General features: G+C 50.4%; 1 protein-coding gene across 1 annotated transcript in view; it reads left to right on the forward strand.

The window, feature by feature from the left end:
* The window catches only part of LOC137467564 (uncharacterized), a gene marked incomplete at its 3' end in the record, with an annotated part of 47869 nt that extends 22344 nt beyond the window's left edge, over positions 1–25525 (forward strand). The window contains exons 5-7 of the mRNA XM_068179052.1: positions 6629–6901; positions 16012–16443; positions 25253–25525. Of these exons, the coding sequence (XP_068035153.1) occupies positions 6629–6901; positions 16012–16443; positions 25253–25525 (978 nt within the window). The remainder of the gene's footprint in view (positions 1–6628; positions 6902–16011; positions 16444–25252) is intronic.
* Between the last annotated feature and the right edge of the window lie 2139 nt (positions 25526–27664).

The raw sequence follows: 27664 nt of genomic DNA on the forward strand, positions 1-27664 counted from the left end.
AGAGCAGCCGCGAGTGACGCCCAACGTCCGGGCCACGGCCAGCGCAAAGCCGCGGAGCAGGCAGAGAGTCACCACAGAGCACCCGGGAGCCGCGCACAGAGAGCGCCGCCGCCGCGAAGCCGCGCCGCCGACCAGCGAGCGCCGCTGCCGAGACGAGCGAGCGCGATCCGCGCGGAAAACCGCCACCGCCACCGCAGGGTCGCGGTCCACGACGGAAAAGTGCTCCGTGCCGGACTGAAAACGGGAGCAAGTGCCCCCCCGAAGTAAGTCAGTGACGTCTCCGCCACCCACAGGAAAACACGCTGTGTTTTCCCGCGTGGGACTGGAAGCGCAACCATTCACGGCTACGGAAAGCCGAAGAACGGACGCTTCCCGGGAAAGAAGACCCTGGTAGCAGCTTTTATTTGCGAAGATTCCGGTTTGGTGAGTGATTAGCCGCGGGGGGTACCCGGCTGATACTTCACGTGGGTGGGCTCTGCCGCGTTTCCGGCGGTACGGATCACGCAGCGCGCAGCGTGTGCGGCGGGCCGCCGGGGTCTTTCGCGTTTTTTGCTTTTTTTCTTTCGCCTTTTCTGCACCAGGGGTGAGGCTTTGGGTAGAAATAGCATGGGGACCACGCTATCTGCCCAACAAAGGGAATTCTATACCCAAATTAAGGGGATTTTATCAGTAAAACATCCCTACCCCAAAAATTCAGTCAAGCAGTTTGTACGATGGCTCTGCTTTTCCTTTCCACGTGTAACCGCGGAGGATGCTCACAGAACAGAGTTCTGGGAGCAAGTAGGAGCCAGGTTAGCAGAGGGAATGGACAGGGATCCCTCTGTGAAAGATTGTTTCCCAAAGCTCCATTTGCTGATCTCGGAGGCTGTAAAAGCAGGGTCCGCGCGAGAAGCGGCTGAGGAAAGGAAAGAGCCATCGGGCAAAACTCTTGTTTCCCCCGAATCCATTTCCCCATCCTCTCCTACCCCTTTTTCCCCTAAACCGGGTAGGCAGAGGGGAGTACTCCGCCGCTCTGAGGCGCAGGGCAGCTCCACAGACGTGGACCGTGCTCCTGGCTCCCCCGAGCCGTCCCGGCACCCCCGCCTTGGTGGAATTAGCTACTCTGCTGAGGAACTAATCCCAAACCCCTTTTCCAATCCCTTTTTCCCAGTTAGAAATCCTAGTTCTGGCGCTACCCCGCGCTGCTCTGCTCCCCTGAATCCCTTTCTTTGTCCCCCTGAGGAAGCCGCAGCCACGTGGCTAGGGCCTCTGTCTTCCCAAGATGGAGGGCGGCCACGTGGAGAGGTTTCTTCTCCCCATAATCCCTTTGCCCCCTTTGTTCCCTGTATCCCCACCTTTGACCCCACCCCTTCCTGTTTCCCTGTGGGTGTGGGCACCGCCCACTCCAGGCATCGGGTTGCCACCCCTCCCCCTGTTCCCCCTCGGGTGGGCGTCCCCTTCTTCCATGTCCTGCCTGCCGCAACATCAGCCCCACCCTCCCCCAACAGGGAGGGGTCTGTCACCTCCGCCCCGCTGTCCCAGGGAGAAGATTCTCCCTGCCCTGTCCCACGTACCGCGCCCCCACGTCCTCCCGCTCCTCGGATACCCAGGGGGGGAGGGGGGAGTAGGGGAGAGGGGAGGGGACGGGGCCCAATCTATGAAGTCGAGCAGTCGCTCCGCACTCCAGCCTCCTACGCCAGGGGAGGGGAAAACCCTACATGGACACCCCTTCCCTATGAATCCATAAAAGAGGTCTGCAAAACATCACGCGATTTTGGACAAAAAAGCCCCTTTTTTAAAGGCATTTTAAAAGCGACTTTAACGTCTAGAACCGTAGTGCCAGCAGACCTTAAGTGTCTGTTTAGCTGCCTGCTTCTCCCATCAGACTACAGCCTGTGGGAGAGGAGGTGGAAGAAACTGGCAGCAGACCTGCTTCCCGAAATCCTAGAAGGGCCTTACAGCCTGGATTTCGCGGAAGAACCGATCACTTTGGACCATCTTGTGGGTGAAGGAGAATGGAGTGAAGGGCAACTTCAAGCTCGGGGAATTCCAACGGCCGTGCTGGACATGTCCAGGGGTGCAGCAGAGCGTGCGTTCCTGGGCATGCCCACCAAGGACCCGATGGTTCCCTATACAGCGATTAAACAAGGTGTCGCAGAGCCTTTTGTAGATTTCGTAGACCGGGTCCGGGCGGCAGTCGAGAGACGGGTGGAGAGACCTGAACACCGAGACGGACTAGTCCTAGAAGTGGTGCACATGAATGCCAACACCATGTGCAAAAGAATCATCCTGTCGCTGCCGGCCTCACCAGCGCCGACCCTCGACCAGATCATCGAGGAGTGCACCCTGAAATCACACCTGATAGAGGAGGAAGCCCCAAAGAGACCTAAAGACAAGCTGGTCGCATCTGCTGTTGCTCCTCCAAGGAACTCAGCTCCGAAATGACTTCCATCCACACGCCGGTGCTTCCACTGCCATCAGGAGGGACATTTTCAGGATCGCTGCCCACTTCTAAGGACTATACCACCCAGGGCTGCGGGAGGAGGGAGGAGGGATGGGAGCCCCACAATCCCAAAAAACTAGGAAAGGAATGCGCACTTGCCTCGCGTGCTGACAAAAATGAGGCAAGTCGTGGTGCCGCGAGAGGAGCCGTGATACACCATCTAGTCCCATCTGTAAGCGGCTGCCTCTCAACTACTGACATCAGGGAGCCTTATCGGCTCCGACTCACCAATTCTGTCTGCTTTCGTTCCCAGGACTGGCATTTCTTCATAGCAGATGCAGAGCTTCTATCACACATCTGCCGCTGTGAAACCAGGAGGTTACAATGAAAGAAAACCCTCCTTAATCAGGCTGTTATCAGTGCCTTCAACACAGTGGTGCCTGTTATCATTCTTATAAAGTAGAGTCTGGAAGCCTTTCCTTTACAAACCAGTTTTTCAGGTATATGCAACTCCACTCTTAAACGGAATGAGTGCCCACAATAGATTTAATTCATTTTCATTTAGCAAAAATACATTCCCTGATTTCTTTTTTTTTCATTTTAGCTCAAGGACTGTGACTCTGGCCACAGAGATCTGAGCTATAAGATGTAGCAAAGTTATCTGTCTTGCCTCAGCATGCCCTGTTCATGTCCAGAGAACGGCCTGTTGTCAGAACCCTTTCTGAAGATGCAGTTAGTTGAAAATTGCAGGTGCAGGTGCTTGCAACTACTCCAACTATTTGTGCATCCTTCTGAGGGAAGCAAAGTCTGAAATGTAGGAGTGGCAGTATTTTGAAGGCAAGCGCAATATAATGAGGGTAATTGGTTTGGAAAGGTAGGGATAGCACTACCTGTAGTTTCACAAAGCATACTTTGAGAAAGGAAGAGCTGCATGCCTTAAGGTGCTAAATATGATCAGCATGTTCCATTCTGAACACCTGGACATGCTTGCAAAATGCAGGGCATGTCTCCATCCAGGCTGGAAAGAAGGAGCCCACTGCTGCAGGGTGGAGTGGGTTCCTTTGTGCAAGTCAGCACAAGTCCCAAACCCCTGAGGTGGTTTTGAAGGTACACAGCTTCTAGACACAAGCTATTGCCAGACTGTTTTTTAGTGTTGCCTGTTCCTCAGAGTGTGGACTAATCTCCACACTTCATTACCCATCCCTGTTTCTTTCATAAGACTCATGCCTTTCTGACCGCAGGTCGTGGGTTTACGCAGCTGAAAGTAGCTGGCAGGTTCCTGAGCTGAGCTGAGCTGAGCTGAGCTGAGGTGGTAGGCTAAGCAGAGCAGTAAAAGTGATTCACAGTCAGTGAGTTGACCCCAGGTCCTTCAAGTAATGCAGTCCACAAGGATTTTGCCAATATTTCCACTGGAAGCTTACCATGGGTAGCTTGCTTTTTCTGTGTTTGACTGGCTGGTGCACTGGGAGGAGGGACAAGAGACTGAGAAATGTTTGACCAGGGCATGAATGAAATTACTTTTTTCTTTAGCTGGTCCTAAGCATCTCAACCTGAAGTTCTGAGGAGAGAGAGTAGGAGTAGCAGAGCTCATTTAAAGCTGCCTTTTTCCCAGGATCAGTAAATTCTTAGCTCTTTATCACTCTGGGTCTAATAACGTGGGTTTTCAGAATAGCTTTTGCTGTAGGTGAGTATAAACGACCTCCCTTAGAGAAGGACAGAGGCTTTCTCTTGTCTGCTTGATGCTTAAGTGACTGGAGGTCAGAAGACATTTTCTCTCCTATTCTTCATCTTATTTACTCGTGTGCTTCAGGTGAGCACTGTGATGAAACTGGAAGCTTGTCATCAGAAGAGATTTAAAAGGAGCAGGGTGATATGGGTTGTTGAAACACAGTAGCCTGTGAAATTCATGGCTTTCTCCTGTTTCTTCCTGGTGATGCCTCTGAATAACGGATCAGTGGCTGCTGTGATCCTGTCTTCCTCTGCTTCCCTCCCTGCTAGGTAACACTTGGAACATGAAGCTGTCCAATAGTGACCACATTTAGATGGCAGAATTTAGAAGGCATTGTTTGTTATTATATAGGATGGTTCAGAAAACTGTGTTGTCTGAGTGCAGGCAACTCTTGTGTCATGGGTGGAGAAGAGAAAGACAATTATTCAGGCATTCTGTGTTCCGTCAGCCCTCAGCTGATAAAGAGATCATCCAGAAAGAATTGGAGAAGCCCAAGGGAGCAAAAACCTCCCGCTGTGCTGTGATCAGCATCAGAGAAACTCTTCCCAATAAACTGCTCCATCATGTGCAGTAACAAGGATGTCCAACCAGAAAAAAGCAAGGGGGGAGGTTTGTACCGAGGATGGTGTTCAAATGCAGACATGTCTACATCCCATACAAAAAAGAGTTTCTCTCAGAATGGCTGTCATGCTAGGGTAGCCAGTTGCAGCAAGTGTCAGGAGGGGCACGTCTTTTATCTGTTGTTGGGGGAGAGCACATTAGAGTGGAATGAGCTAAGCTTCAGAAGTTCTGTGTTTCGAGGACTTTTCTTTTTCCATTTAAAAACTTGTATTTCTTGATTACAGTGACTTGCCCAATCTTCAGCCAGACTATTGATCAGCCATCTCTGGTGTAAGAAATAGTTTGTGTGGGCCTGAGGGTTTTTACGCTGCTGTGCAAACCATAAGTTAGTCATGTGTGATCTTTTGTCAGTCAATAAACAGATCTTTGGAAGTGTTCCTAAGTCAGAAGAGAAACCCCAACACATCTTTTTTTTCACAAAAGGTCTGTGAGGCAGGACAGTGCTGGTGTAAAGTAAGTGTAGGCCTTAAGACTGGATGACATTACAACTTCCTGTGCATCATTCAAGCAGTGTGGATTTCTTTATTTCTCACTAAATCAGTAAATAAATATTAGCTGACATGACATGTTGCCTCCAAAGTAATTGTCCCGAATGGGTGTGCTTGAGATCACCCAAAAAAAGGAAGAGCTGATCCCAGGTGGTGTGTCAAAGCCAAGGCCTAACAAGTATTTCTCAGATCACACTACAGCCTGGAAAGGAGGAAGGGAGGGGCGATGCACCACCACAGAAATAAATATCAATATTGATAGCAAAAAAGTTCCGCCTTGCATAATAAATAAAAGCTTACCCCTGTATAGTGAAAACATCCATGGATCATGTCACCCAAATTTATATTTGACAAGGGTTGTGTGCAAGGGTGCTTGTGCCTGCTTTGTCAAAGGAAGCTCTGGTGTTCCCAGGTTCCTGAGTGATGGATCAGCACTTGGTGTCTGCTGGGGCTCTGGGTGCCCAGGGCCATGATGACTTCACTGACCGGGCTGGGGACGGCGGGCGGGGCTGGCCTGTGACGCGCTCTGGGTTCTGTGACATCACAGGCGCCGTGTCACCATGGGGGCAGCTATAAAAGGCCTCAGCGAGTTCCGCTGCCCCAGTAGAGCCTGGGCAAGCGGTGAGTACACAGCAGTGAGGAGACGGGGCTGGGGGGCTGGGGGAGGGCTGGGGGAGAAGCGTTGGTACCCGGGGCTGGCCCCGCATCCAGGGCCCAGCCCCGGCGGGAGCGCCTCGCTGAGGGCGCGCTTGCTTGCTGGGGCAGCGGTGCAGGCCTTGCCAGCTGCCAGGGGCCCTCCTCCCCTTCCTGCCGCCACATCCCTCCTGCTCCTGCCCCTCATTGTCTGTCTCCATTCCAGCCCCACTGAATCCCTTCTGTGTGTCCTCCTGCAGACCATGGCTTTACTTTCATTGCTCTTCGTGCTCGTGCAAAGCCTGATCCAGTACCCCCAGCCGGCTGGGGATGGGCTGGATGAGGCCACGCACCGGCAAATGAAGGAGCGTCAGGAGCTGCTGGACCGTGAGATGGCTCGGCTGCTGCAGGAGCTGGAGCAGGGGCCCCTGGAGCAGCAGGATGAGGGCTGGGGAGCCGTGCTCTTTGGTGCCCTGCAGCAGTGGCCATTCTGTGTTCTTGCTGGCGTCCTGCTACTCTTGGGCCTGTGGTTTAGCTGCAGAAGGAGCTGTGAGGCCAGCAGCAGCAGCAGCAGCAAGGACCAGACCTCCTGCAAGACCTTGGGAGATGGGAGAGGAACAGAACAGGAAGAAGACAGCACTGATTTAGAGGAAGGCAGAGAAAACACGGATGTGACTGTGGAGGCAGACGACAGTGAGACTGAAAATGACAGAGAAGGCAGTCCTGTGGCTGAAGATGAAGGAGACAATGATGCCATTGAAGGCAATGATGATGTGAAGGGGAAGGAAGACAGCGGTGTTCACAGTAACAAAGGCCATGACTTAATGAAAGATGATGGACAGAGTGATGGGGATGTGCCAGGAGACAGTAGTGGTGACGGAAATGAAGAAGAACCTGGTATTGTTGGTGGAAATGAAGAAGACCTAGATGAAGCAAACGAAGGAGAAAACAAGGACATACAGGTGGTACAGGGAAACAAGAATGAGGATAGAAAAGAAGATGAACAAGGTAACATGGCTGCCAGTGAAAAAGGTGGCAGTGATGGTGGCAAGGAAGAGAGCGGCAATGGTGGAACTAAAGACAGTGAAGACACTCAGGATGCTGGGAATGAGCAAGGCATCCTTTTAGTGGATAGCATACGGTGGCCTGTGGAGGACCTGAAGAAAGGTTGCTCAGTGATAGCTGAGCTGATGGAGAGCTTCACGCGTGTCTTTGTGGACAGCGTGAGCAATAACTTCTACCCGGTGCCTCAAGAAGCCATCGGGGTGGGCAGTGCCTTTGAGGGCTGGAGTCCCCGTGAGTGGGATGGGGTGTACCAGGTGCTGGTCCCGCTGAATCCCCCGCCAGGGCATGCCTTCCACCTAGAGCTGAACAGTGCAGGGCAGATGGCAGCAAGGACCTTCAGTGTCCGTGTGGAGCTGGTGTGCATGTGCGAGAGGGAGCGGCTGGGCGAGAAGCTGTTGTGCTTCCTGCACCACTCGCAGGAGGAGCTGTGGCGGGAGCAGAAGCGCAGCCTCCTAGAGACACTCTGCACCGGCTCCTACCTGGATGTGGAGAAAACCTCCCGCTGGTTCTACCAGTTGGTGAGATGCTCGTGGCTGCATGTGCCTCAGTCATACTCATGGCACTTGGTGTTTCAGCCCTGCAGCCGGTCCTGCCAATTCCAGTTGTGCAAAGGCAAGAGGAGCCTGACCGTGGAAATGCTCTTTGGGGTGCGCCAAGGGGACTCTGACACCTTTGTGGTCAGCCAGCCCACAGAGGCCCAGAAAGGCAACTCCAGCAACTTTGTGAGCAGTCAGCCCGCCGAGGCCAACATCATGGCAAGCACAGCGTGGCCTGAGACATACGCTGTGGCAGAGGCAAAATTCTTCCAGCACATCGCCAGGCAGATGCCGTGCGAGGGCTTGCACCTGAAATGCCTGCAGGTCTTCACCTGCATCCTGAGGGGCACAGGTTTTTCCAGCTCTACCTGGAAGACTGTGGTCATGCACGTGCTGACCACCGTACCACTGTCCCGGTGGCGCAGGAAGGAATTTGCACAGCGGCTGTGGGACATCATGGTGTACCTGCGCCGCTGCCTGCACTTGAAATGCCTGGAGCACTTTGTGCTAGGCAACGAGAGGCTTCCTGCAGAGATCAGCTTGCCACCAGAAATGCAAAGGATTGAGCCGCTCAACCTCTTTGAGCACCTGGCCCAAGATCCTGCCACCCACCTAGAGGCACTGAAAGCTTATGGTCAGATGCGATTTCGCCTCCGGATGCTGCTCTCCAGCTACGGAGAGGAGTTCCCTGCACAGAGCTTTGCTGGGGGGGTCACACCCGATGGCAGCCATGTGAACTCTGCATAATTGCTGCATTCGTCACTGGCAATCCTGAAGCTGCTTTTCTGCTCCTGCGGAAGGAAGATGCTGCAGCACATGGATTCGTTGTGCAGACACACCTCTGAGTGGCCTTGCCCTTCACCTTCCAGTTACGATGGTGCTGTTGCCTAAGTCTGAGAGGTAGAAACTGTCTCCACATGCACATCCTCACAGAAGAACAGTGAAGCTGAAGAAGGTTGCTTGAACTACCTCGAAGACAGCAACCTAGGCCGTTGCAGAATTAATGTAGTTATAATGTAGCAAGCTGTAGCTTTAATTAGACTTATTACTTGGCATTCCTTCCAGATGCCCTTTAGTGTTGTTAGTGTATAACTATTTTGCAAAGCTACTCTTAGTGTAGAGAAATAGAGTTTAGACTAGATTTGTTTAAAACCTTAGTTTAGAGAATTACTCTTAGTTTAGAGTAATATTCTACTGCAGTTGCTTGTCTGCTTTTAAATAATATTTGAATATGTATGTTTGAGAAATTAATAAAAGAAGTTTCTCAAATTGCCTGAAATGTGTCATTCTTTGTATGTAACCCTCTGTGTCTTAGAGAATGTCCTTCCTATACTGTTGCATCCCAGGTTTAGGTTCACATGGGTTTTTCCTTTGTTAGTTTTCCAGTTCTCTGTACCCTCGTGCATCCCCCGGGTTTTCCCCTACTCCTGCGATTTCCGTGCCTGTGTTCCCGGTCTCGTGGTGCCACTCACCCCAAAGTCTCGTGTCCGCCCCTGCCGTGTTCCCATTGGTCGCTGTAGTACACGTCATCACCGCGATGTCTGTACCCATTGGGCGGGAGGGCTCCCCGTCCGCCCTGTCCCTTCCCTATTTGATCCCACTCCTCGGCATGCTCGAGGCCATTTGCGTCCGTGCGAAGCTGGGATCGGCTGCAGCCTTTCCATCGCAGCTCTCGCAGCCAATAAAGCATCCAGCCGCCACGCGGACGGATTTGGACGAATTCCCTGCCTCTTTGTTTCTTCCCTCGCGCCGACGGCAAAGCGCGGCCATCAGCCCACCCCGGAGCGCGACAGCAAAAGCGCCTGGAAACTGCGGCGAGCCCCGGCCCCGACGAAAAGCTGAGAAGCCCAAGCCGGGCATTCGGGAGCTGACCGGGGCAGACAAAGTAAAGAGCAGCCGCGAGTGACGCCCAACGTCCGGGCCACGGCCAGCGCAAAGCCGCGGAGCAGGCAGAGAGTCACCACAGAGCACCCGGGAGCCGCGCACAGAGAGCGCCGCCGCCGCGAAGCCGCGCCGCCGACCAGCGAGCGCCGCTGCCGAGACGAGCGAGCGCGATCCGCGCGGAAAACCGCCACCGCCACCGCAGGGTCGCGGTCCACGACGGAAAAGTGCTCCGTGCCGGACTGAAAACGGGAGCAAGTGCCCCCCCGAAGTAAGTCAGTGACGTCTCCGCCACCCACAGGAAAACACGCTGTGTTTTCCCGCGTGGGACTGGAAGCGCAACCATTCACGGCTACGGAAAGCCGAAGAACGGACGCTTCCCGGGAAAGAAGACCCTGGTAGCAGCTTTTATTTGCGAAGATTCCGGTTTGGTGAGTGATTAGCCGCGGGGGGTACCCGGCTGATACTTCACGTGGGTGGGCTCTGCCGCGTTTCCGGCGGTACGGATCACGCAGCGCGCAGCGTGTGCGGCGGGCCGCCGGGGTCTTTCGCGTTTTTTGCTTTTTTTCTTTCGCCTTTTCTGCACCAGGGGTGAGGCTTTGGGTAGAAATAGCATGGGGACCACGCTATCTGCCCAACAAAGGGAATTCTATACCCAAATTAAGGGGATTTTATCAGTAAAACATCCCTACCCCAAAAATTCAGTCAAGCAGTTTGTACGATGGCTCTGCTTTTCCTTTCCACGTGTAACCGCGGAGGATGCTCACAGAACAGAGTTCTGGGAGCAAGTAGGAGCCAGGTTAGCAGAGGGAATGGACAGGGATCCCTCTGTGAAAGATTGTTTCCCAAAGCTCCATTTGCTGATCTCGGAGGCTGTAAAAGCAGGGTCCGCGCGAGAAGCGGCTGAGGAAAGGAAAGAGCCATCGGGCAAAACTCTTGTTTCCCCCGAATCCATTTCCCCATCCTCTCCTACCCCTTTTTCCCCTAAACCGGGTAGGCAGAGGGGAGTACTCCGCCGCTCTGAGGCGCAGGGCAGCTCCACAGACGTGGACCGTGCTCCTGGCTCCCCCGAGCCGTCCCGGCACCCCCGCCTTGGTGGAATTAGCTACTCTGCTGAGGAACTAATCCCAAACCCCTTTTCCAATCCCTTTTTCCCAGTTAGAAATCCTAGTTCTGGCGCTACCCCGCGCTGCTCTGCTCCCCTGAATCCCTTTCTTTGTCCCCCTGAGGAAGCCGCAGCCACGTGGCTAGGGCCTCTGTCTTCCCAAGATGGAGGGCGGCCACGTGGAGAGGTTTCTTCTCCCCATAATCCCTTTGCCCCCTTTGTTCCCTGTATCCCCACCTTTGACCCCACCCCTTCCTGTTTCCCTGTGGGTGTGGGCACCGCCCACTCCAGGCATCGGGTTGCCACCCCTCCCCCTGTTCCCCCTCGGGTGGGCGTCCCCTTCTTCCATGTCCTGCCTGCCGCAACATCAGCCCCACCCTCCCCCAACAGGGAGGGGTCTGTCACCTCCGCCCCGCTGTCCCAGGGAGAAGATTCTCCCTGCCCTGTCCCACGTACCGCGCCCCCACGTCCTCCCGCTCCTCGGATACCCAGGGGGGGAGGGGGGAGTAGGGGAGAGGGGAGGGGACGGGGCCCAATCTATGAAGTCGAGCAGTCGCTCCGCACTCCAGCCTCCTACGCCAGGGGAGGGGAAAACCCTACATGGACACCCCTTCCCTATGAATCCATAAAAGAGGTCTGCAAAACATCACGCGATTTTGGACAAAAAAGCCCCTTTTTTAAAGGCATTTTAAAAGCGACTTTAACGTCTAGAACCGTAGTGCCAGCAGACCTTAAGTGTCTGTTTAGCTGCCTGCTTCTCCCATCAGACTACAGCCTGTGGGAGAGGAGGTGGAAGAAACTGGCAGCAGACCTGCTTCCCGAAATCCTAGAAGGGCCTTACAGCCTGGATTTCGCGGAAGAACCGATCACTTTGGACCATCTTGTGGGTGAAGGAGAATGGAGTGAAGGGCAACTTCAAGCTCGGGGAATTCCAACGGCCGTGCTGGACATGTCCAGGGGTGCAGCAGAGCGTGCGTTCCTGGGCATGCCCACCAAGGACCCGATGGTTCCCTATACAGCGATTAAACAAGGTGTCGCAGAGCCTTTTGTAGATTTCGTAGACCGGGTCCGGGCGGCAGTCGAGAGACGGGTGGAGAGACCTGAACACCGAGACGGACTAGTCCTAGAAGTGGTGCACATGAATGCCAACACCATGTGCAAAAGAATCATCCTGTCGCTGCCGGCCTCACCAGCGCCGACCCTCGACCAGATCATCGAGGAGTGCACCCTGAAATCACACCTGATAGAGGAGGAAGCCCCAAAGAGACCTAAAGACAAGCTGGTCGCATCTGCTGTTGCTCCTCCAAGGAACTCAGCTCCGAAACGACTTCCATCCACACGCCGGTGCTTCCACTGCCATCAGGAGGGACATTTTCAGGATCGCTGCCCACTTCTAAGGACTATACCACCCAGGGCTGCGGGAGGAGGGAGGAGGGATGGGAGCCCCACAATCCCAAAAAACTAGGAAAGGAATGCGCACTTGCCTCGCGTGCTGACAAAAATGAGGCAAGTCGTGGTGCCGCGAGAGGAGCCGTGATACACCATCTAGTCCCATCTGTAAGCGGCTGCCTCTCAACTACTGACATCAGGGAGCCTTATCGGCTCCGACTCACCAATTCTGTCTGCTTTCGTTCCCAGGACTGGCATTTCTTCATAGCAGATGCAGAGCTTCTATCACACATCTGCCACTGTGAAACCAGGAGGTTACAATGAAAGAAAACCCTCCTTAATCAGGCTGTTATCAGTGCCTTCAACACAGTGGTGCCTGTTATCATTCTTATAAAGTAGAGTCTGGAAGCCTTTCCTTTACAAACCAGTTTTTCAGGTATATGCAACTCCACTCTTAAACGGAATGAGTGCCCACAATAGATTTAATTCATTTTCATTTAGCAAAAATACATTCCCTGATTTCTTTTTTTTTCATTTTAGCTCAAGGACTGTGACTCTGGCCACAGAGATCTGAGCTATAAGATGTAGCAAAGTTATCTGTCTTGCCTCAGCATGCCCTGTTCATGTCCAGAGAACGGCCTGTTGTCAGAACCCTTTCTGAAGATGCAGTTAGTTGAAAATTGCAGGTGCAGGTGCTTGCAACTACTCCAACTATTTGTGCATCCTTCTGAGGGAAGCAAAGTCTGAAATGTAGGAGTGGCAGTATTTTGAAGGCAAGCGCAATATAATGAGGGTAATTGGTTTGGAAAGGTAGGGATAGCACTACCTGTAGTTTCACAAAGCATACTTTGAGAAAGGAAGAGCTGCATGCCTTAAGGTGCTAAATATGATCAGCATGTTCCATTCTGAACACCTGGACATGCTTGCAAAATGCAGGGCATGTCTCCATCCAGGCTGGAAAGAAGGAGCCCACTGCTGCAGGGTGGAGTGGGTTCCTTTGTGCAAGTCAGCACAAGTCCCAAACCCCTGAGGTGGTTTTGAAGGTACACAGCTTCTAGACACAAGCTATTGCCAGACTGTTTTTTAGTGTTGCCTGTTCCTCAGAGTGTGGACTAATCTCCACACTTCATTACCCATCCCTGTTTCTTTCATAAGACTCATGCCTTTCTGACCGCAGGTCGTGGGTTTACGCAGCTGAAAGTAGCTGGCAGGTTCCTGAGCTGAGCTGAGCTGAGCTGAGCTGAGGTGGTAGGCTAAGCAGAGCAGTAAAAGTGATTCACAGTCAGTGAGTTGACCCCAGGTCCTTCAAGTAATGCAGTCCACAAGGATTTTGCCAATATTTCCACTGGAAGCTTACCATGGGTAGCTTGCTTTTTCTGTGTTTGACTGGCTGGTGCACTGGGAGGAGGGACAAGAGACTGAGAAATGTTTGACCAGGGCATGAATGAAATTACTTTTTTCTTTAGTTGGTCCTAAGCATCTCAACCTGAAGTTCTGAGGAGAGAGAGTAGGAGTAGCAGAGCTCATTTAAAGCTGCCTTTTTCCCAGGATCAGTAAATTCTTAGCTCTTTATCACTCTGGGTCTAATAACGTGGGTTTTCAGAATAGCTTTTGCTGTAGGTGAGTATAAACGACCTCCCTTAGAGAAGGACAGAGGCTTTCTCTTGTCTGCTTGATGCTTAAGTGACTGGAGGTCAGAAGACATTTTCTCTCCTATTCTTCATCTTATTTACTCGTGTGCTTCAGGTGAGCACTGTGATGAAACTGGAAGCTTGTCATCAGAAGAGATTTAAAAGGAGCAGGGTGATATGGGTTGTTGAAACACAGTAGCCTGTGAAATTCATGGCTTTCTCCTGTTTCTTCCTGGTGATGCCTCTGAATAACGGATCAGTGGCTGCTGTGATCCTGTCTTCCTCTGCTTCCCTCCCTGCTAGGTAACACTTGGAACATGAAGCTGTCCAATAGTGACCACATTTAGATGGCAGAATTTAGAAGGCATTGTTTGTTATTATATAGGATGGTTCAGAAAACTGTGTTGTCTGAGTGCAGGCAACTCTTGTGTCATGGGTGGAGAAGAGAAAGACAATTATTCAGGCATTCTGTGTTCCGTCAGCCCTCAGCTGATAAAGAGATCATCCAGAAAGAATTGGAGAAGCCCAAGGGAGCAAAAACCTCCCGCTGTGCTGTGATCAGCATCAGAGAAACTCTTCCCAATAAACTGCTCCATCATGTGCAGTAACAAGGATGTCCAACCAGAAAAAAGCAAGGGGGGAGGTTTGTACCGAGGATGGTGTTCAAATGCAGACATGTCTACATCCCATACAAAAAAGAGTTTCTCTCAGAATGGCTGTCATGCTAGGGTAGCCAGTTGCAGCAAGTGTCAGGAGGGGCACGTCTTTTATCTGTTGTTGGGGGAGAGCACATTAGAGTGGAATGAGCTAAGCTTCAGAAGTTCTGTGTTTCGAGGACTTTTCTTTTTCCATTTAAAAACTTGTATTTCTTGATTACAGTGACTTGCCCAATCTTCAGCCAGACTATTGATCAGCCATCTCTGGTGTAAGAAATAGTTTGTGTGGGCCTGAGGGTTTTTACGCTGCTGTGCAAACCATAAGTTAGTCATGTGTGATCTTTTGTCAGTCAATAAACAGATCTTTGGAAGTGTTCCTAATTCAGAAGAGAAACCCCAACACATCTTTTTTTTCACAAAAGGTCTGTGAGGCAGGACAGTGCTGGTGTAAAGTCAGTGTAGGCCTTAAGACTGGATGACATTACAACTTCCTGTGCATCATTCAAGCAGTGTGGATTTCTTTATTTCTCACTAAATCAGTAAATAAATATTAGCTGACATGACATGTTGCCTCCAAAGTAATTGTCCCGAATGGGTGTGCTTGAGATCACCCAAAAAAAGGAAGAGCTGATCCCAGGTGGTGTGTCAAAGCCAAGGCCTAACAAGTATTTCTCAGATCACACTACAGCCTGGAAAGGAGGAAGGGAGGGGCGATGCACCACCACAGAAATAAATATCAATATTGATAGCAAAAAAGTTCCGCCTTGCATAATAAATAAAAGCTTACCCCTGTATAGTGAAAACATCCATGGATCATGTCACCCAAATTTATATTTGACAAGGGTTGTGTGCAAGGGTGCTTGTGCCTGCTTTGTCAAAGGAAGCTCTGGTGTTCCCAGGTTCCTGAGTGATGGATCAGCACTTGGTGTCTGCTGGGGCTCTGGGTGCCCAGGGCCATGATGACTTCACTGACCGGGCTGGGGACGGCGGGCGGGGCTGGCCTGTGACGCGCTCTGGGTTCTGTGACATCACAGGCGCCGTGTCACCATGGGGGCAGCTATAAAAGGCCTCAGCGAGTTCCGCTGCCCCAGTAGAGCCTGGGCAAGCGGTGAGTACACAGCAGTGAGGAGACGGGGCTGGGGGGCTGGGGGAGGGCTGGGGGAGAAGCGTTGGTACCCGGGGCTGGCCCCGCATCCAGGGCCCAGCCCCGGCGGGAGCGCCTCGCTGAGGGCGCGCTTGCTTGCTGGGGCAGCGGTGCAGGCCTTGCCAGCTGCCAGGGGCCCTCCTCCCCTTCCTGCCGCCACATCCCTCCTGCTCCTGCCCCTCATTGTCTGTCTCCATTCCAGCCCCACTGAATCCCTTCTGTGTGTCCTCCTGCAGACCATGGCTTTACTTTCATTGCTCTTCGTGCTCGTGCAAAGCCTGATCCAGTACCCCCAGCCGGCTGGGGATGGGCTGGATGAGGCCACGCACCGGCAAATGAAGGAGCGTCAGGAGCTGCTGGACCGTGAGATGGCTCGGCTGCTGCAGGAGCTGGAGCAGGGGCCCCTGGAGCAGCAGGATGAGGGCTGGGGAGCCGTGCTCTTTGGTGCCCTGCAGCAGTGGCCATTCTGTGTTCTTGCTGGCGTCCTGCTACTCTTGGGCCTGTGGTTTAGCTGCAGAAGGAGCTGTGAGGCCAGCAGCAGCAGCAGCAGCAAGGACCAGACCTCCTGCAAGACCTTGGGAGATGGGAGAGGAACAGAACAGGAAGAAGACAGCACTGATTTAGAGGAAGGCAGAGAAAACACGGATGTGACTGTGGAGGCAGACGACAGTGAGACTGAAAATGACAGAGAAGGCAGTCCTGTGGCTGAAGATGAAGGAGACAATGATGCCATTGAAGGCAATGATGATGTGAAGGGGAAGGAAGACAGCGGTGTTCACAGTAACAAAGGCCATGACTTAATGAAAGATGATGGACAGAGTGATGGGGATGTGCCAGGAGACAGTAGTGGTGACGGAAATGAAGAAGAACCTGGTATTGTTGGTGGAAATGAAGAAGACCTAGATGAAGCAAACGAAGGAGAAAACAAGGACATACAGGTGGTACAGGGAAACAAGAATGAGGATAGAAAAGAAGATGAACAAGGTAACATGGCTGCCAGTGAAAAAGGTGGCAGTGATGGTGGCAAGGAAGAGAGCGGCAGTGGTGGAACTAAAGACAGTGAAGACACTCAGGATGCTGGGAATGAGCAAGGCATCCTTTTAGTGGATAGCATACGGTGGCCTGTGGAGGACCTGAAGAAAGGTTGCTCAGTGATAGCTGAGCTGATGGAGAGCTTCACGCGTGTCTTTGTGGACAGCGTGAGCAATAACTTCTACCCGGTGCCTCAAGAAGCCATCGGGGTGGGCAGTGCCTTTGAGGGCTGGAGTCCCCGTGAGTGGGATGGGGTGTACCAGGTGCTGGTCCCGCTGAATCCCCCGCCAGGGCATGCCTTCCACCTAGAGCTGAACAGTGCAGGGCAGATGGCAGCAAGGACCTTCAGTGTCCGTGTGGAGCTGGTGTGCATGTGCGAGAGGGAGCGGCTGGGCGAGAAGCTGTTGTGCTTCCTGCACCACTCGCAGGAGGAGCTGTGGCGGGAGCAGAAGCGCAGCCTCCTAGAGACACTCTGCACCGGCTCCTACCTGGATGTGGAGAAAACCTCCCGCTGGTTCTACCAGTTGGTGAGATGCTCGTGGCTGCATGTGCCTCAGTCATACTCATGGCACTTGGTGTTTCAGCCCTGCAGCCGGTCCTGCCAATTCCAGTTGTGCAAAGGCAAGAGGAGCCTGACCGTGGAAATGCTCTTTGGGGTGCGCCAAGGGGACTCTGACACCTTTGTGGTCAGCCAGCCCACAGAGGCCCAGAAAGGCAACTCCAGCAACTTTGTGAGCAGTCAGCCCGCCGAGGCCAACATCATGGCAAGCACAGCGTGGCCTGAGACATACGCTGTGGCAGAGGCAAAATTCTTCCAGCACATCGCCAGGCAGATGCCGTGCGAGGGCTTGCACCTGAAATGCCTGCAGGTCTTCACCTGCATCCTGAGGGGCACAGGTTTTTCCAGCTCTACCTGGAAGACTGTGGTCATGCACGTGCTGACCACCGTACCACTGTCCCGGTGGCGCAGGAAGGAATTTGCACAGCGGCTGTGGGACATCATGGTGTACCTGCGCCGCTGCCTGCACTTGAAATGCCTGGAGCACTTTGTGCTAGGCAACGAGAGGCTTCCTGCAGAGATCAGCTTGCCACCAGAAATGCAAAGGATTGAGCCGCTCAACCTCTTTGAGCACCTGGCCCAAGATCCTGCCACCCACCTAGAGGCACTGAAAGCTTATGGTCAGATGCGATTTCGCCTCCGGATGCTGCTCTCCAGCTACGGAGAGGAGTTCCCTGCACAGAGCTTTGCTGGGGGGGTCACACCCGATGGCAGCCATGTGAACTCTGCATAATTGCTGCATTCGTCACTGGCAATCCTGAAGCTGCTTTTCTGCTCCTGCGGAAGGAAGATGCTGCAGCACATGGATTCGTTGTGCAGACACACCTCTGAGTGGCCTTGCCCTTCACCTTCCAGTTACGATGGTGCTGTTGCCTAAGTCTGAGAGGTAGAAACTGTCTCCACATGCACATCCTCACAGAAGAACAGTGAAGCTGAAGAAGGTTGCTTGAACTACCTCGAAGACAGCAACCTAGGCCGTTGCAGAATTAATGTAGTTATAATGTAGCAAGCTGTAGCTTTAATTAGACTTATTACTTGGCATTCCTTCCAGATGCCCTTTAGTGTTGTTAGTGTATAACTATTTTGCAAAGCTACTCTTAGTGTAGAGAAATAGAGTTTAGACTAGATTTGTTTAAAACCTTAGTTTAGAGAATTACTCTTAGTTTAGAGTAATACTCTACTGCAGTTGCTTGTCTGCTTTTAAATAATATTTGAATATGTATGTTTGAGAAATTAATAAAAGAAGTTTCTCAAATTGCCTGAAATGTGTCATTCTTTGTATGTAACCCTCTGTGTCTTAGAGAATGTCCTTCCTATACCTCTATCTGAAATAAAGACTCTTTGCAAACAGAGATGTTGGATATATTAAGTATGCTGTCTCTTGAACATTTCCATAGAAATGCTTAAAGCTTTGTTGTAGTTTGGGTTGGTTTAGTTAGGGATATTAGTAAATGTTAGTTAGGTTGGTTCTCTGTTGTCCTGGCTTGTAAAATAAGCATGTATTCTATTTTTGCCATCTGTTGGGAGTTAGGCAGTTTTTCTTATCTCTTTCAAGAACAATGACACTGCCAGGAAGATAATCTCCTGTTAATGGGCTATTGAATTACTCACTGTGGCTGGTAAGACTAGTTACATCATCCCATTGTGAGATGCTCCACCCAGAGGGAGGAGCCAAGCATCCCTGCCACCATAAAACAAGCATTTCTGAGACAACAGACAGCCTTCTTCGCCGGATTTCCCAGAGGAATCAGGAACCAGGCCCAGCTGCTCCTTCGCCGCATCTTCAGAAAGGACCTACACCCTTCTGCAGATTGCCGCTCCAGGAGGAGCAGCCACCATCTGGCTGGACTACTATCAACACCCTGACTTCTCAGGGTGTCAGGTTTTTCTCACTCTGCCAGTGTTTTTGGTTTTTTTTTTTTTTTTTTTTTTTTTTTGCTTGCGCTAAATTGCATTGTTATTTAGTTTTTTTCCTTCCTAGTAAAAAACTGTTATTCCCATTCTCATATCTTTGCCTGAGAGCCCTTTTAATTCTGAAATTGTGATAATTTGGAAGGAGGGGGTTTACCTTTTCCATTTCACAGGAGGCTTTTGACTTCCTTCACAGACTCCTGTCTTTTCAAACCAAGACATCTGTACACCTATTTCCCCCTAACAATGGTCCGCTCCAAGCTGTCTACCATAGGAGCTCTTATATGTCAATCTTGTAACCACGCCCTTCTTCCTCATAGAAAGTTCTGTGTCAATCACCCCACCTCTACATTCCCATTTGTCCCAGAACGCTGTATCCACCTCTGTTATGTTCTCATAGGTTGTTATGTTCCATGTCACTCCCCTGTTGTCTGTCCCTTTTGGGTGAAGGGGTTTTCCACCCCTGTCCACACGCCCCCTATTTGAACCAATGACTTCTCCGTCCCGTCGCCATTTTGCCCTGCACCGGCACCGGGAACAGTTGCTCTGACCACCGCTGCGATCACGTGGGAAATAAACAGTTCTCTGCCTCGCCAGCAAAGTGTGCCTTTCTCGTCCCTTCGTTTTCCCTCAGTGTGAAGCTACCAAAGCTGCGAACCCACGCCGGAGCACTCAGCACTAGCAGGGAGGCAAATGCCATAGCCCTGGAGCGCCTGTCCATGTGGCAGCCACGGTCTCTGCAAGGGCAGCCAGAGGCCATGGGGGTGAAAATCTGCGAAGTCTGAAATGAAAATGCCCTGAAGTGCCTGAAATTTTGCAGCAGAGTACTCCTGAATTTTTTAGGAATATTTGGAAAAGTTTTCTTTACACAATCACTTTTATGTGCTCCTAGGGAACAATTTAGTCCTAAAAGATTGAGCTATCCTTCAGTAATAGTTGCCCTTCAGTAATATCTACATATACATGTGTGAAGAAATAATAAAAGGAGAAAAGTTTCTCAAATTGCCTGAAACATGTCCTTCTTTTTATTTAACCCACCATTTCTTTAAAAATGTCCATCCAGTGCAACTACCTGAAAAAATGACAAAGTGGCTCAAACGGTGATTTTGTCCAGCAGTCACTTCTCGGTATTCTACTTCCATAGCACTTTAAAGCAGGGCTATTAATTTTGCCTCATGAATTCAACTGTGCAATTTTTTCATTGGTAAATTAAACCTTTTCTTATCACTTTACCCTTCCTGGCAACTGTTTACATGCAGCACACATCATCACTGATAGAAGAATGGAACAGGTCCTGGAACAAAAATTTTCAGTGCATTCTCTCCTGAAAACCCCAAAGTATGTATTGCCCTTACATTCAGCAGGGAGGAATCAAGCTGCAAGAGAATGAGCTCTTCATTGTAATGCTTCTCCTTAATGTTTTATTGGCTAGAATGGAATTCCTCATTTTTCTTTGTCCCTTCCTCATCACTCAACACAGCTTCTTAGGAGCCAAATCACTTAATCCAGCAAACTCATACCATCCCTAACACCTCCTCCTTTCTCTTCACACATTTAAACCTTCACCTTCATAGTACCTCATGAGAACAATATTACAATTTTTACTATAGGTTTTGAGAGTGATGAAACAAAGTTGCCATCAGGTTTTGTTCCTACGGACGTTAAATCTTTCAGGTCTTTCCTTTTCATATGCTGATTTTATATTGTGGATTTACAAGCATTTTATTTTAGCTCTCCCATTACCAATATCTATTACAATGCATAGACTCAAGGAGACCTTCACTGGCTCCATTGCAGCTCTGTAGCTGTTTGTACTTACCCTTAATGAAGTCAGATTTCAGGGTCAGAGACTTCAAAACCTGTTGGTCAGGAAGCTCCATAGTGGTTTCCATGGAAGATCTTTCTACCATCAACTTGCTTCTCTAGAAGCAAAAGATGTATGTACAACTAAAATAGAAATTCACTGCATTCCAGGAAAGCCCTGAAAGTGCAATTTGTGCTTTCCTGATTAATTAGGAGATAAGACAGTCTTAGACTATCTGCTGAACAACTGATGGCTATCAGAATTGTTAAAACCATTTTTATCTTTGTTTCCAGGATTACGGAAATAATAAAAATGTTTCAGTTGTGCTGAGGAAAAGAGAAAGGGGCAAAATAGAGAATAGTAAGGTGAGTAACATTTTTCACTGACAATTTGTTTTCTGCTCACAACTTACAAGACATAAATAAAGATGAAAGGTGTTGTCATTAAGAATCAGAATGAGTGGGTTTCTTGGCAGAACCAAAGAAAAAAAATATTAATATGCTGACTTATGAATTCTATAGGTAATAGTCAAATCACAATAAAATTCATTTGGCAAAATAGTAATATATGTGGATAGTAAAAACAATCTATGCTTTTTGATTTTTCACATCACTCTCTTCAGCCAAGACCATGCTGTTCTTCATCTTTTCAATGGTTAAGGAATCTAATTTGCAAGTAACAATGGTTACAAAGTAACCACACATTCATAAGAAACATAAATAGAAAACTATTATTTACATTTTCCTAGAAGGAAAAATTCATAATGAATATGACAAAAGAAAGCAAGTAAGGACCTGGTTTTAAATTGTGTGTGATTACAATGAAAGAAAACCCTCCTTAATCAGGCTGTTATCAGTGCCTTCAACACAGTGGTGCCTGTTATCATTCTTATAAAGTAGAGTCTGGAAGCCTTTCCTTTACAAACCAGTTTTTCAGGTATATGCAACTCCACTCTTAAACGGAATGAGTGCCCACAATAGATTTAATTCATTTTCATTTAGCAAAAATACATTCCCTGATTTCTTTTTTTTCATTTTAGCTCAAGGACTGTGACTCTGGCCACAGAGATCTGAGCTATAAGATGTAGCAAAGTTATCTGTCTTGCCTCAGCATGCCCTGTTCATGTCCAGAGAACGGCCTGTTGTCAGAACCCTTTCTGAAGATGCAGTTAGTTGAAAATTGCAGGTGCAGGTGCTTGCAACTACTCCAACTATTTGTGCATCCTTCTGAGGGAAGCAAAGTCTGAAATGTAGGAGTGGCAGTATTTTGAAGGCAAGCGCAATATAATGAGGGTAATTGGTTTGGAAAGGTAGGGATAGCACTACCTGTAGTTTCACAAAGCATACTTTGAGAAAGGAAGAGCTGCATGCCTTAAGGTGCTAAATATGATCAGCATGTTCCATTCTGAACACCTGGACATGCTTGCAAAATGCAGGGCATGTCTCCATCCAGGCTGGAAAGAAGGAGCCCACTGCTGCAGGGTGGAGTGGGTTCCTTTGTGCAAGTCAGCACAAGTCCCAAACCCCTGAGGTGGTTTTGAAGGTACACAGCTTCTAGACACAAGCTATTGCCAGACTGTTTTTTAGTGTTGCCTGTTCCTCAGAGTGTGGACTAATCTCCACACTTCATTACCCATCCCTGTTTCTTTCATAAGACTCATGCCTTTCTGACCGCAGGTCGTGGGTTTACGCAGCTGAAAGTAGCTGGCAGGTTCCTGAGCTGAGCTGAGCTGAGCTGAGCTGAGCTGAGGTGGTAGGCTAAGCAGAGCAGTAAAAGTGATTCACAGTCAGTGAGTTGACCCCAGGTCCTTCAAGTAATGCAGTCCACAAGGATTTTGCCAATATTTCCACTGGAAGCTTACCATGGGTAGCTTGCTTTTTCTGTGTTTGACTGGCTGGTGCACTGGGAGGAGGGACAAGAGACTGAGAAATGTTTGACCAGGGCATGAATGAAATTACTTTTTTCTTTAGCTGGTCCTAAGCATCTCAACCTGAAGTTCTGAGGAGAGAGAGTAGGAGTAGCAGAGCTCATTTAAAGCTGCCTTTTTCCCAGGATCAGTAAATTCTTAGCTCTTTATCACTCTGGGTCTAATAACGTGGGTTTTCAGAATAGCTTTTGCTGTAGGTGAGTATAAACGACCTCCCTTAGAGAAGGACAGAGGCTTTCTCTTGTCTGCTTGATGCTTAAGTGACTGGAGGTCAGAAGACATTTTCTCTCCTATTCTTCATCTTATTTACTCGTGTGCTTCAGGTGAGCACTGTGATGAAACTGGAAGCTTGTCATCAGAAGAGATTTAAAAGGAGCAGGGTGATATGGGTTGTTGAAACACAGTAGCCTGTGAAATTCATGGCTTTCTCCTGTTTCTTCCTGGTGATGCCTCTGAATAACGGATCAGTGGCTGCTGTGATCCTGTCTTCCTCTGCTTCCCTCCCTGCTAGGTAACACTTGGAACATGAAGCTGTCCAATAGTGACCACATTTAGATGGCAGAATTTAGAAGGCATTGTTTGTTATTATATAGGATGGTTCAGAAAACTGTGTTGTCTGAGTGCAGGCAACTCTTGTGTCATGGGTGGAGAAGAGAAAGACAATTATTCAGGCATTCTGTGTTCCGTCAGCCCTCAGCTGATAAAGAGATCATCCAGAAAGAATTGGAGAAGCCCAAGGGAGCAAAAACCTCCCGCTGTGCTGTGATCAGCATCAGAGAAACTCTTCCCAATAAACTGCTCCATCATGTGCAGTAACAAGGATGTCCAACCAGAAAAAAGCAAGGGGGGAGGTTTGTACCGAGGATGGTGTTCAAATGCAGACATGTCTACATCCCATACAAAAAAGAGTTTCTCTCAGAATGGCTGTCATGCTAGGGTAGCCAGTTGCAGCAAGTGTCAGGAGGGGCACGTCTTTTATCTGTTGTTGGGGGAGAGCACATTAGAGTGGAATGAGCTAAGCTTCAGAAGTTCTGTGTTTCGAGGACTTTTCTTTTTCCATTTAAAAACTTGTATTTCTTGATTACAGTGACTTGCCCAATCTTCAGCCAGACTATTGATCAGCCATCTCTGGTGTAAGAAATAGTTTGTGTGGGCCTGAGGGTTTTTACGCTGCTGTGCAAACCATAAGTTAGTCATGTGTGATCTTTTGTCAGTCAATAAACAGATCTTTGGAAGTGTTCCTAATTCAGAAGAGAAACCCCAACACATCTTTTTTTTCACAAAAGGTCTGTGAGGCAGGACATTGCTGGTGTAAAGTAAGTGTAGGCCTTAAGACAGGATGACATTACAACTTCCTGTGCATCATTCAAGCAGTGTGGATTTCTTTATTTCTCACTAAATCAGTAAATAAATATTAGCTGACATGACATGTTGCCTCCAAAGTAATTGTCCCGAATGGGTGTGCTTGAGATCACCCAAAAAAAGGAAGAGCTGATCCCAGGTGGTGTGTCAAAGCCAAGGCCTAACAAGTATTTCTCAGATCACACTACAGCCTGGAAAGGAGGAAGGGAGGGGCGATGCACCACCACAGAAATAAATATCAATATTGATAGCAAAAAAGTTCCGCCTTGCATAATAAATAAAAGCTTACCCCTGTATAGTGAAAACATCCATGGATCATGTCACCCAAATTTATATTTGACAAGGGTTGTGTGCAAGGGTGCTTGTGCCTGCTTTGTCAAAGGAAGCTCTGGTGTTCCCAGGTTCCTGAGTGATGGATCAGCACTTGGTGTCTGCTGGGGCTCTGGGTGCCCAGGGCCATGATGACTTCACTGACCGGGCTGGGGACGGCGGGCGGGGCTGGCCTGTGACGCGCTCTGGGTTCTGTGACATCACAGGCGCCGTGTCACCATGGGGGCAGCTATAAAAGGCCTCAGCGAGTTCCGCTGCCCCAGTAGAGCCTGGGCAAGCGGTGAGTACACAGCAGTGAGGAGACGGGGCTGGGGGGCTGGGGGAGGGCTGGGGGAGAAGCGTTGGTACCCGGGGCTGCCCCCGCATCCAGGGCCCAGCCCCGGCGGGAGCGCCTCGCTGAGGGCGCGCTTGCTTGCTGGGGCAGCGGTGCAGGCCTTGCCAGCTGCCAGGGGCCCTCCTCCCCTTCCTGCCGCCACATCCCTCCTGCTCCTGCCCCTCATTGTCTGTCTCCATTCCAGCCCCACTGAATCCCTTCTGTGTGTCCTCCTGCAGACCATGGCTTTACTTTCATTGCTCTTCGTGCTCGTGCAAAGCCTGATCCAGTACCCCCAGCCGGCTGGGGATGGGCTGGATGAGGCCACGCACCGGCAAATGAAGGAGCGTCAGGAGCTGCTGGACCGTGAGATGGCTCGGCTGCTGCAGGAGCTGGAGCAGGGGCCCCTGGAGCAGCAGGATGAGGGCTGGGGAGCCGTGCTCTTTGGTGCCCTGCAGCAGTGGCCATTCTGTGTTCTTGCTGGCGTCCTGCTACTCTTGGGCCTGTGGTTTAGCTGCAGAAGGAGCTGTGAGGCCAGCAGCAGCAGCAGCAGCAAGGACCAGACCTCCTGCAAGACCTTGGGAGATGGGAGAGGAACAGAACAGGAAGAAGACAGCACTGATTTAGAGGAAGGCAGAGAAAACACGGATGTGACTGTGGAGGCAGACGACAGTGAGACTGAAAATGACAGAGAAGGCAGTCCTGTGGCTGAAGATGAAGGAGACAATGATGCCATTGAAGGCAATGATGATGTGAAGGGGAAGGAAGACAGCGGTGTTCACAGTAACAAAGGCCATGACTTAATGAAAGATGATGGACAGAGTGATGGGGATGTGCCAGGAGACAGTAGTGGTGACGGAAATGAAGAAGAACCTGGTATTGTTGGTGGAAATGAAGAAGACCTAGATGAAGCAAACGAAGGAGAAAACAAGGACATACAGGTGGTACAGGGAAACAAGAATGAGGATAGAAAAGAAGATGAACAAGGTAACATGGCTGCCAGTGAAAAAGGTGGCAGTGATGGTGGCAAGGAAGAGAGCGGCAATGGTGGAACTAAAGACAGTGAAGACACTCAGGATGCTGGGAATGAGCAAGGCATCCTTTTAGTGGATAGCATACGGTGGCCTGTGGAGGACCTGAAGAAAGGTTGCTCAGTGATAGCTGAGCTGATGGAGAGCTTCACGCGTGTCTTTGTGGACAGCGTGAGCAATAACTTCTACCCGGTGCCTCAAGAAGCCATCGGGGTGGGCAGTGCCTTTGAGGGCTGGAGTCCCCGTGAGTGGGATGGGGTGTACCAGGTGCTGGTCCCGCTGAATCCCCCGCCAGGGCATGCCTTCCACCTAGAGCTGAACAGTGCAGGGCAGATGGCAGCAAGGACCTTCAGTGTCCGTGTGGAGCTGGTGTGCATGTGCGAGAGGGAGCGGCTGGGCGAGAAGCTGTTGTGCTTCCTGCACCACTCGCAGGAGGAGCTGTGGCGGGAGCAGAAGCGCAGCCTCCTAGAGACACTCTGCACCGGCTCCTACCTGGATGTGGAGAAAACCTCCCGCTGGTTCTACCAGTTGGTGAGATGCTCGTGGCTGCATGTGCCTCAGTCATACTCATGGCACTTGGTGTTTCAGCCCTGCAGCCGGTCCTGCCAATTCCAGTTGTGCAAAGGCAAGAGGAGCCTGACCGTGGAAATGCTCTTTGGGGTGCGCCAAGGGGACTCTGACACCTTTGTGGTCAGCCAGCCCACAGAGGCCCAGAAAGGCAACTCCAGCAACTTTGTGAGCAGTCAGCCCGCCGAGGCCAACATCATGGCAAGCACAGCGTGGCCTGAGACATACGCTGTGGCAGAGGCAAAATTCTTCCAGCACATCGCCAGGCAGATGCCGTGCGAGGGCTTGCACCTGAAATGCCTGCAGGTCTTCACCTGCATCCTGAGGGGCACAGGTTTTTCCAGCTCTACCTGGAAGACTGTGGTCATGCACGTGCTGACCACCGTACCACTGTCCCGGTGGCGCAGGAAGGAATTTGCACAGCGGCTGTGGGACATCATGGTGTACCTGCGCCGCTGCCTGCACTTGAAATGCCTGGAGCACTTTGTGCTAGGCAACGAGAGGCTTCCTGCAGAGATCAGCTTGCCACCAGAAATGCAAAGGATTGAGCCGCTCAACCTCTTTGAGCACCTGGCCCAAGATCCTGCCACCCACCTAGAGGCACTGAAAGCTTATGGTCAGATGCGATTTCGCCTCCGGATGCTGCTCTCCAGCTACGGAGAGGAGTTCCCTGCACAGAGCTTTGCTGGGGGGGTCACACCCGATGGCAGCCATGTGAACTCTGCATAATTGCTGCATTCGTCACTGGCAATCCTGAAGCTGCTTTTCTGCTCCTGCGGAAGGAAGATGCTGCAGCACATGGATTCGTTGTGCAGACACACCTCTGAGTGGCCTTGCCCTTCACCTTCCAGTTACGATGGTGCTGTTGCCTAAGTCTGAGAGGTAGAAACTGTCTCCACATGCACATCCTCACAGAAGAACAGTGAAGCTGAAGAAGGTTGCTTGAACTACCTCGAAGACAGCAACCTAGGCCGTTGCAGAATTAATGTAGTTATAATGTAGCAAGCTGTAGCTTTAATTAGACTTATTACTTGGCATTCCTTCCAGATGCCCTTTAGTGTTGTTAGTGTATAACTATTTTGCAAAGCTACTCTTAGTGTAGAGAAATAGAGTTTAGACTAGATTTGTTTAAAACCTTAGTTTAGAGAATTACTCTTAGTTTAGAGTAATACTCTACTGCAGTTGCTTGTCTGCTTTTAAATAATATTTGAATATGTATGTTTGAGAAATTAATAAAAGAAGTTTCTCAAATTGCCTGAAATGTGTCATTCTTTGTATGTAACCCTCTGTGTCTTAGAGAATGTCCTTCCTATACTGTTGCATCCCAGGTTTAGGTTCACATGGGTTTTTCCTTTGTTAGTTTTCCAGTTCTCTGTACCCTCGTGCATCCCCCGGGTTTTCCCCTACTCCTGCGATTTCCGTGCCTGTGTTCCCGGTCTCGTGGTGCCACTCACCCCAAAGTCTCGTGTCCGCCCCTGCCGTGTTCCCATTGGTCGCTGTAGTACACGTCATCACCGCGATGTCTGTA

The sequence above is a fragment of the Anomalospiza imberbis genome, unplaced genomic scaffold (genome assembly GCF_031753505.1).
Source record: "Anomalospiza imberbis isolate Cuckoo-Finch-1a 21T00152 unplaced genomic scaffold, ASM3175350v1 scaffold_682, whole genome shotgun sequence".
NCBI classification, from domain to species: domain Eukaryota; kingdom Metazoa; phylum Chordata; class Aves; order Passeriformes; family Viduidae; genus Anomalospiza; species Anomalospiza imberbis.